At 44.9% G+C, this 9,423-nt stretch overlaps 1 protein-coding gene across 2 annotated transcripts; it reads right to left on the bottom strand.

Moving 5' to 3' along the window:
* Window positions 1–4,508: 4,508 nt before the first annotated feature.
* LOC117847404 (sulfite oxidase) lies at window positions 4,509–8,883 on the bottom strand. 2 transcript variants are annotated; one of them, XR_004638623.2, is made up of 12 exons: window positions 8,663–8,883; window positions 8,436–8,551; window positions 8,267–8,329; window positions 8,016–8,134; window positions 7,469–7,587; window positions 7,289–7,384; window positions 6,978–7,088; window positions 6,790–6,891; window positions 6,423–6,470; window positions 6,120–6,335; window positions 5,735–5,970; window positions 4,509–5,149 (listed from the first exon to the last, which is right to left on the bottom strand). XR_004638623.2 is itself a non-coding variant. In XM_034728609.2 (11 exons), exons 1-11 carry the CDS (start codon window positions 8,741–8,743, stop codon window positions 5,845–5,847), a joined length of 1,197 nt encoding a protein of 398 aa, XP_034584500.1. In that variant the 5' UTR covers window positions 8,744–8,882; the 3' UTR covers window positions 5,612–5,844. The 2 variants fall into 2 exon arrangements, 1 of the variants encoding a protein (XP_034584500.1); XM_034728609.2 differs by lacking the exon at window positions 4,509–5,149 and having other exon boundaries at window positions 5,612–5,970; window positions 8,663–8,882.
* Between the last annotated feature and the right edge of the window lie 540 nt (window positions 8,884–9,423).

The raw sequence follows: 9,423 nt of genomic DNA, 5'->3' as shown, positions 1-9,423 counted from the left end.
GGAAAGATGAAGCTGTAGCTGCTGTACAGGTGGATGGTTCTTGCTCAAGTCAAAACCGTATATCCTCCACAATGCTTTTAGAGGTGTCACCCACCCGGCGTCTCTATACTGCTTGATATCGTCAACATTCCCTTTCTCATCTGCTTTGTCAGCCTCTCTCATAGCCACAGATGCCTGGTCATGGCCCTTGTATTTGTACTTGAATAGATATTTTACTAATTTAATGCTCCCACAAGCCTCTCTCATAGCAGGTAAGGATTGTAAGGGATGACCCACTGATTGTCCAGGTAATGACCTTGAATTTTTTTCCTTATGCCCATCATTGCATCATCGATAGATGGGGTATGAATCCTTGCCTTGTGATGTTGTCCCGCAGAAAGGGTAAACCCATCTTCCGGAATTCCACAATATATACATAGGCATGAACCTTCCCAAGTATGTCTTTGTCCATCAACCTCCTTTTGAGCTCCTTGAGCTTTGCCCTGAAGACTCGAGTGACAAGATCTGGACAGTCTCGTGGTGTCTGTCCGGGATAAAGTTCATTCTTGATCTCATCCCAATTAGGAGTACACGTCATTGTGAGGAAAATATCTAGTTTACAAAAGTTTCACACCAGAGCCATTGTGTCCATGCACTGACGCCTCGTATCACGGGGGCCTCCGATGAATGACATAGACAACACGGTACGCTTTCCAACATCATCAGCTCGACCCTCGCCCGCGTGCAAGCTGTCAACCAGGCCTTGGTATAGGTCAGCCCTTAAAGTATCCTGGTTGTTTTGAATGTAGTCTAAGCGTGAGGTCTCTATCTTGATGTACGTGTTGACAGCAAACTGCTGGAGCAGACATTTGCCAAAGAGTATTAGGTTAAATATCCCTGACCGCATCTGGAACTTGTAGCAGTAGTAGTCATGAACGGAGACACAGTTGTTGCCGGCAGAGCTTGCACATACTGATTGGTCAAATTAGTTTCATGATTTAATAGCATAGCTAACAGCAGGTTAAGCAATAAGACAGACCACGTTACCTAGATCATCATCACCGTTACCGTCAGCACGGGCCTTGTGAATTGCACAGGCCACATTGACTTCGTCCATAGTCACACCAACTTTTGGAATGCAGTTGTGCCACTGAGCTCACCTCTGGGAAAAAATAGTGGGTAAGATAGTGCGTCGTAGCACGCATGATATGATCGGATGCCATATAGACCTATCTTTCCCTTGCAAGAAAACACTATGCTGGAATTGCCCTAGACGCTCGCTCCCCTCAATCCAAACAGCAGCCACCTCTGATGTGATTGGCACATTATATGTTCTCTGTCTAGGTTCAACGCGTCATGATAGTCCTCGAGCTGCTCAATCTAGCCCATACTCCTAAGATGTTTGGAGTAAGGATTGCCATGAAAATGCCAACCAACCTCTCTATAATAACCTTGTGTTTTTGTGTGCATTCCTTACGGCACTTGCTGAACCTTCAGTGCTTAAGAGACGGATCATCATCATAGAAGTAAAGCTCCAGGTGCTTGGGTTCCGCACCATCCTCCTTACCAAACGACCATATGTTGTGGTAAGTTGGCCATGGGCTCGGAATGTGTAGACACCACGATTTCGCATGTTGGCGGTCATCCAATCCAGGTGACAATAGAGAGAAGTGAAAGAGAAGTGACTATTGAAAAACCTGATATTCGCACGGAAGTGCCTAGCATCAGCGTCCGAACTTGACCATAGTCTCATGAGCTCCGGTGGTGTGTCGAGGTCGACAGATTTATCTTTCCACCACTGCGACAACAGAATCCAAGCGGTTCAAACCCAAACTTCTTTGCATGCAGTGCTCACAGTTTTCCATCGGCGCCAGCATGTGCGTCTCTGACGGGACATTGGCGTAAACTTGGCCGTATGGGTCCAGTACATTGGGCTCACTGGCATCTCCAGTGGCGAGATCAACATCCACATCGGCTTCCTCATCATTAGCTTTTAATTAGATGCGAATCGATCCTATGCAGCCAATGGATATCTTCATCGGGTTGCTGGCTGTCCTTGTTTACCATGTCACTGCAATCTGTACGGTTGAGGGTGAGTAAAAAAGAACCCCAGGGCTAATTAATTGTGTATGAGGAAACATCATCGAAACGTTACAACAATACCTGTTACTTGGGAGGGCGTGTTTAAATCGACATCCTTCCTGTCTACAAGGTACCTGTTCTAATTGTTGAATGCTTGCCCTTTCTTCACCTTGTATGACTCACGACGCCTCTTGTTTAATACATTCCTACGTTCATCAGACATAGATGCAGCTCTGGAATTATCCCTCTGCCTCTTAATAACCTCCTTAGGCTCAAACTCCTGTGGCCTCCAGCTTGACGGACCTGATTACCTATACAATGAAAATGGCACATCACATATACATAGCCTGCATATCACCTTTTACATAATCTGCAGATCGATCGCATGTAGATGGCCTGCATATCACAAGTAGATCGCCTGCATATATCATGTAGGTAGAATGCATGCCTCGGTTGGTGGAGTTTGTCGGATCTTGTAATGGAGTTCTACATCTGTTCCCGTTACCCGGATCCATGTGTTGTCACCTGCAAGCGTGTCACACCGTAATTGCCAAGTTGTCTGAATGGAAGAAGTCCAAGAGTGAATTTTGAGGAGATAAAAATTCGTCAGAAGGATATTGTGCTTTCCATCATAACTGAATGTGAGATTTTAAACACATCAACATTGACAATTCTGCAACACAACGTTGATGAGCTTCACAACCAAGGCAGGCGCTCGTACAGCCCTCACAGCTAGTGCCAAATGCCATCGTCAACACAACGTTGCGGTGAATTAATTGCTGGGAAGGTACGTAGTATCCATTTCAAAATGCATGCAAGCATGCATGACGCGAACTGATCAAAATCTGCAGAAGCACAAACTACTGTGAACGATCGGTTCCACCAGTCTACTTACGTACTTTATTAGGTCTGATTATTAACTGATAGGTATGTTTAGCTCTATATAGCTCATTTACCAGTTTGTCCCATGGCTGTATAGGATCAGATGGACAGTACTGAAATTGTTCCATGCTACTACAATACTGAATTTGCATGGAATTGTACTAAAGGATCAGATGGACAATCTCTTTCTGAAGCTCATGGCTGGTATTTCTTCTATCCATACTCTCCAACCCCAAGCTTATGCACGGACTGGCTTTTGTGCATCCCTAGTCTCTCTAAGAGTTTCGGACTATGTGAGAAATACAAGAATAAAACTACATGTAAATTTTATTATTAAGAGAATTTTCTCATGATTCTTGTGCCTAGAGAAAGATATGCCAATGATGATTATTGTGCCTAGAGAAAGATATGCCAATCCTCTACTACTTTATAATGTATATCACTGTAGAATTTGCCCATTGCCTTGCCCTAATTCTCTTTTGAACAGATGTTGCTCCATCTATATATGCTGATCAACCAATTTCATTAACCTATGCATCCTCTCTCTATATAACTCAATGAACCCATGATAATTGCAATCCAATCCTCAAAAAGAAAACATAACAATCAAAATTCATGGGCGTGCAGAATTATGAACCAAGAATATGAAGGCATAGCACAGCTGTGAGGAGGTGCAGCTGGCACAGGATCGCTGGCCTTGGCGTCGGGATTGTGTGAGGGCCGACACGCCGTGGAGGAGGAAGCCGGGACACCATCATGAGGAGCTGCGGCGAGCACAGCACAGTGTCCCAGCGGCCGCAGCCGGCGGCACGGACGTGTGCAGCGTGATGGAAAAAGAAGAACACAAAGACCCTGATGCGACGGCAATGATGGTGAAAGGGCGTCCAGCAGCAGTAGCAGCAGCCGAGGGGATCGATGAAGGCGATGACGGCGAAAGGGCGTAGGCAGCTGTGGACGACGGCGGCGATGGATGAGCAGGCTCCGGTCGCACGAACGAGCGGTGGAGGATAGGAGGTTACGATAGATTGCAACGTGGTGGCGCTCTATGTGGGGAAAGACTGAGGCACGATGGAAGGAAGACGCTTTTTTCGGCGTTGTTTCCGCCTTGGTGTCGCACGGAAAATGATCAGACGGCCCGCAGCATCGACTGGCGAAGCGAACGAACCGTGCGGCGGCTATGATTGGGAGAGACGGCGAAGTGAAAATTCGAGGTGGGGCGCCAGTTGCACGAAAGCAATTTTCTCCTGTTCGGTCTTTAAACTTTAGAGATACTAGCACCAAAAATTGTCCAGTATGCATTCGTGAACCTCGTCCAACACAATATGATCTTTGAGCTTGAGTTATTTGTAGGATCAGGGAATCGCCAATTTTATTTTCTTAACAATGTGTTCTTGTAGACGACCAAGATAGCCGGTTTGCAGACAACCATTGTGAAATCATACTCGGTACTCACTATGGTTATAGCAGTCTTATTTCAAGAGATAATCTATCCTGGCTATCGCATGTCACCTTTAGGCAGCTCCACCCTTAGGGAAATAAACTGAGAACTACCGAGGCATAAAGACTGGAACCTCGTAACCGGGACTACCAAAGGATTTATTGAAACAAACCTACTTACATATGGCTTTTCCTTCAGAAAGCCCCAGGCCTTAGAACAAGAACGTACGGGTATTACCTTACAGCAGCCACGTTACAACTCTTGTTCCGGGAATACAGTGGAAAGTGGGAATACTGCAGCTACTACTACAGCGGACAGCTGCACTCAGTGGCTCAGGCTCTCGCGCACTCCTCTTGCCTGAGTTCTTCCTGGCTTCTCCTTTTATAGTCGCGCGAGGGAGTCATGAATGCCTCATGTGAGAGAAAGCAGGGAATCTCTAAACTCCATCAATTGGTTCCTTCTTGCATGGCATACAGGAACACCTAAACACCAGCAGTTGTCTTCTACATGCACTGCTTGCATGCATTCAGAAATATCTAAACACCACCTTTTGGATTACTTCATGCACGCACTTCAGGTTCAGAAACCTCTAAACTTCATTGTTTGGCTCTTTCTTGCATGCTGCAGGGCTCAGCATTGGCATGCAGGTATCGTCTTCCTTCTCTTGTCTTTTCTTGCATGCCGTTAATTTGCCACCACTTATCGTTACAAAGTGGTGCTGAGCCACCACTTACCGTTGCCATCTTTGTGTCCGGCAATTTCTTTAACCTGGTAGATGAAGAAATTAAACAGACACTCATTTCAAAAAGAGAAAACCAGTAGAAAGAAACACATTGGTGGTAGCCTCGTTCCGAGTTATGTGATCATCGATCAAAATAACACCAGAACTCTGCAGATTAAAGAATTAATTTCAGAGTTGCTCCTCGAAGCAAAGCAATTGGTGGCGCAACTGGGCAAGTCAAGTTCATTGTGCATACAAAATTACCCTCATCTACCAACTGTTTCTGATACCATATCAGATTTATCAACATTTGTCGTGAGGCTATGGAATGAACACAGCTAATATTATATTGTCCAGTATGGCTATGACTCATTTACCAGTTTCAAACGTTGCATAATGCTTGCGTAAAAAGTACAACAAAAAAGGAATTGAGGATTTAGCAACCACATTATTTTCTCAGAAAGAAAAAAATGCCAGGAAATCCACCAAAATGGATGGCTAGAGCGAACTGCATGAATGCTTGAGAAACTGATTTTAACTTTATGTAACCTAAAAAGGGAGTACATGACAACATGGTACAATAAGGGATTTATTTTTCCATCTAAACAACGTGGAGATGGAATTATTGACACCTTTTGCCTCTCTTCTCTCCAGTGCCAGATTGTAACTGGAATGGTAATGCCAAGTTGCTGGGTTGGTAACAACAGTGTGAGCTGATGAAATTATGTGGATGGACGGGACATCACATGGAACTTCTAAGGTTAGGTGTTGCCAGAAGGCGGATGCGATGCCAACATGTGTTTAGAATCCCTCTCAGGTTCCAGATTGATTCCACGCTCTCAGGTTGCACGTTTGCACTGGAATCAACCTGCAAGGTTTGTGAAAGATGAACAGACAAGATTCAGTGTATTTCGTATCATGAGCAATTCGGAGGCCTTAAGTTGTACTAAACTTGAACTGGACAGATAAAAAAAAACATGAACAGGAGAAGGAGGAACTGAGAGGAATAAAGAATACCGCTTTTGCAACAATCTCAGTGTCGCTGTTGACATCGACAATGGCCTTGAAGAGCACCCATGCCCACTTATCACTGGTTACGTTACCAGCCACATATTGGACACCTTTCTTTTGGTATCGGTGTGCCTCTAACCAACTCTTACCACCGTCAGGGGAAATGTCAACCCTCTCAATGCCCCTGCCACCTCCTGACAAGGCGTATCCAGCAACAGTGACCTGAAGAATACGGTAAAGATGAGTTCTAAGGGAGTTAGATCATAAAAGTAAGTCGAAAGCAACGCTGAGGGAAGTAGTCCATGTAACCTGTCCTGGTTTGACGGCACTCATGTCTTCCAAAGAACATATTGCAGACTGAAATGCCATGGTTTCAGAAAATTAGTACACGAAAGACAAATCATAACAAGTTTAGCATGCTACACAGTAGCTTTAAGGCCTTTGTGGTCATCTATAACAGTACTCTGTTAATTGCTTAATATGACAACATCAATTCCTAGATATTGTTTATTAGAAACATGCCCACTTATTCGAATCTGAGGTTATACCAAAACACTATATAACCACAAATATATGAACACAAGGTTATCCCCCAATTCTTCAGTAGATCCAGATGTTAGTCCTAGGAGTAGATTTCATAATTGAATTGAGATATGATCGTTAAGAATTAAGACACCTGAACTGGGTAGTCCATTTGGGGCTTCCTGGTTGACCACACAATATTATCCCAATCAACTGATGGAGGGAACATCTTATAATCTTTTTGCATGAAAAAACCCTGAATCATGAAGGGATAAGTTATATTCATCTTATAGCTGCACTGAAAAGGCATCTGCATGTAACAATGAAGCTAGAGTACTGAACCTGAGACTCTTCCTCGATTATGTCAATTCTATCCAACCATTTCACAGAACGGGCACCAATGACACCGGGAACAATGGCGCGGAGAGGGTATCCATGATCACGCTTGAGTACCTTGGTAACAGAACATATTTGGGATATGAATCAGATATGCACATGTAAATGGGATAGCCAAGGATATCATGTAAGAGGGCTTTCAGGAAAGTGTGCCATTATTATTCTTAGATAACGAGATTAATATACCAAGACATGATTCACATAGCTAAATAATGTAAATTCAAGTTGGGACTGTAGGGCCCATTCAAGAATGTTACCTCACCATTCATTTCATATGCAAGCAGTATGTCTGCTGCAGGATTTGTTGCCTGGCCCAAGGGAATTGATGCTTTGTATGGGCCACCTTTTTCCTCCTGACAGTGTTTGTGAGTATGATTTTATACACGATATAATAAGTCTGCTATACTCCTTTGAAGAAATACATTCAGAAAACTCACTGGACACTGATCAACACTAACAAACTCAACATGCTTTCCACCAGATGGAGTGATTTCAGTATGATATGGCACACCAACGAGCTGAAGGGCATCTGATAATTTAGCTCCTCCCCAAGTAGCTGAAATCAAGCATATTTTGAGTAACTGTTGTGACATGATGGACCAACAAGGAACTTAACAAGAATCAGCATACTTTTTATAAATTCGTTGCTCAAAAGTAATGAATTTCGGGCACGGCCCCTTCCATGTAAAAAGAAAAAGAAAGAATCACCATACTTGCTGTATCATAAAGAACACCAATAGTTTGCCAGAAAAACTATTTTTAACATCATGGCATGTCAGCATCTACTATTCATCCACTGAAGATTGAACAGGAGAAAGGTAAGGTTTTTTAGCTTTCTCCTGTTCTTTTTTTTTTAAACGAACAAAAAAGAACAGGAGAAAGCTAAGGCAACTTCATGAATACATTTACTGATAGAATGAAGCTTGATTCTTGTCGCTGCTGGTGCTACTGAGACTCCGAGACTCAATAATGAAGCATACTAACCATTCCCGAGAGCGCAAACATCCCAGCCAACGCCCCTGACCCTCCTACTCTTGCTCATCTCCGTCCTCCTGTTCCCTGCACACTGCAGAGTGGCAGTGACATTGTACTTTGGCAACCTCCTGCAAACAAATCAAAGCAGAGCAAACATTCAGACAGAACACTTGAGCCCACCTCCAAGGCATATCATCGAACAGAAGGCAGGCAAGCCGAAGCAGCACTGTCTGATCAAACGATTCCCCCACACCACGCACCTGATGTCATCCAGCGAGAGCCGCCTCGGCCCGCCCGCGAGGCCACCGATGGTGACGTAGTAGCTGCATGTGAATCAACGGATAGAAAAAAGATCAGGCGAGGAAAGCAGTCAACAACTGAGCAGCTACTACCGTGTCAAGAACGATCGAAGCCGTCGATACAGAGAACCTGCGGATGTCGTCGAGGACGGGGATGGGGCCGTGGTTGCGCTTGAAGAAGAGGTCGACGGGGGTGATGTACGACGCCACCAGGTCCCGCCGCGCCGGCTCCGCGTTGAACGGCTCCTGCACGGCCGGAACTCTGTCAGTACCATTTCGAGGAGGAATCAAGAAGGTTGGGAGGAAAAAAAACAGAGTGAAATCGTGGGTTCGATCGCGATCGATGGAATGGGGAACCTTGGCGTTGATGCGGAGAGAGGGGTGACGAGGGGGCTCGCCGGAGTAGTCGGAGGGGCCCCGCAGCGCGCCTTGCGCCATCCTTTCTTGGTTCTTCCTGCTGGACACGGGTGTTCGCTACGCCTCCGGCCGCCGGGAGGGAGAGGGCTTTTTTAGGGAGATGCGAAATGGAGCGGTTTCGACGCTGCCTAGGCGGCAGCCAACGGTTTTCAGACCCAAGCTGGATTCTGATTATATCAGCTCTATTTATTTGCAAATATTTCATGAGCTCTAGCCCTCTGGCCTTGAAAGGTAACAAACTTATTTGTAACCAAGAAATTGGATAGCGTCTATCACACTCCTAATCTAGCATTAAGTATTAATTTAGTCTTATTTCTTTACAGTTTTTTTATCCTACGATGGTAACAATCTAACTAACCAATCACATGTCTCGTACTCAAACACTAACTAAGTGTCGGTGTTTAGAGCTGGCAACCTACCAAGGGGGTGACTGAGGTAGTGTCTTGGTTAGTGGGGCTCGTCAAGATCAGGAACTCAAGAGTAAACGCAGACACACGATTTAGACAGGTTCGGACCGCTGAATAGCGTAATACCCGACATCGTGTGTGTTGGTTGGATTGAATTGCTTTGGAGGGGGTCCTACCTCACCTTATATTGCCGGGGGCAGGGTTACATGTCGGTTGTTTACAACAATACTAGTCGGATTCAATTAGACGAGTTCTACTCTGATTGCTATGAGCACTTTTCCTAATCCTCGACTA

This window comes from Setaria viridis, chromosome 3, assembly GCF_005286985.2.
Source record: "Setaria viridis chromosome 3, Setaria_viridis_v4.0, whole genome shotgun sequence".
Taxonomy (NCBI): Eukaryota; Viridiplantae; Streptophyta; class Magnoliopsida; order Poales; family Poaceae; genus Setaria; species Setaria viridis.
This window is presented reverse-complemented; position numbering and strand designations above follow the sequence as displayed.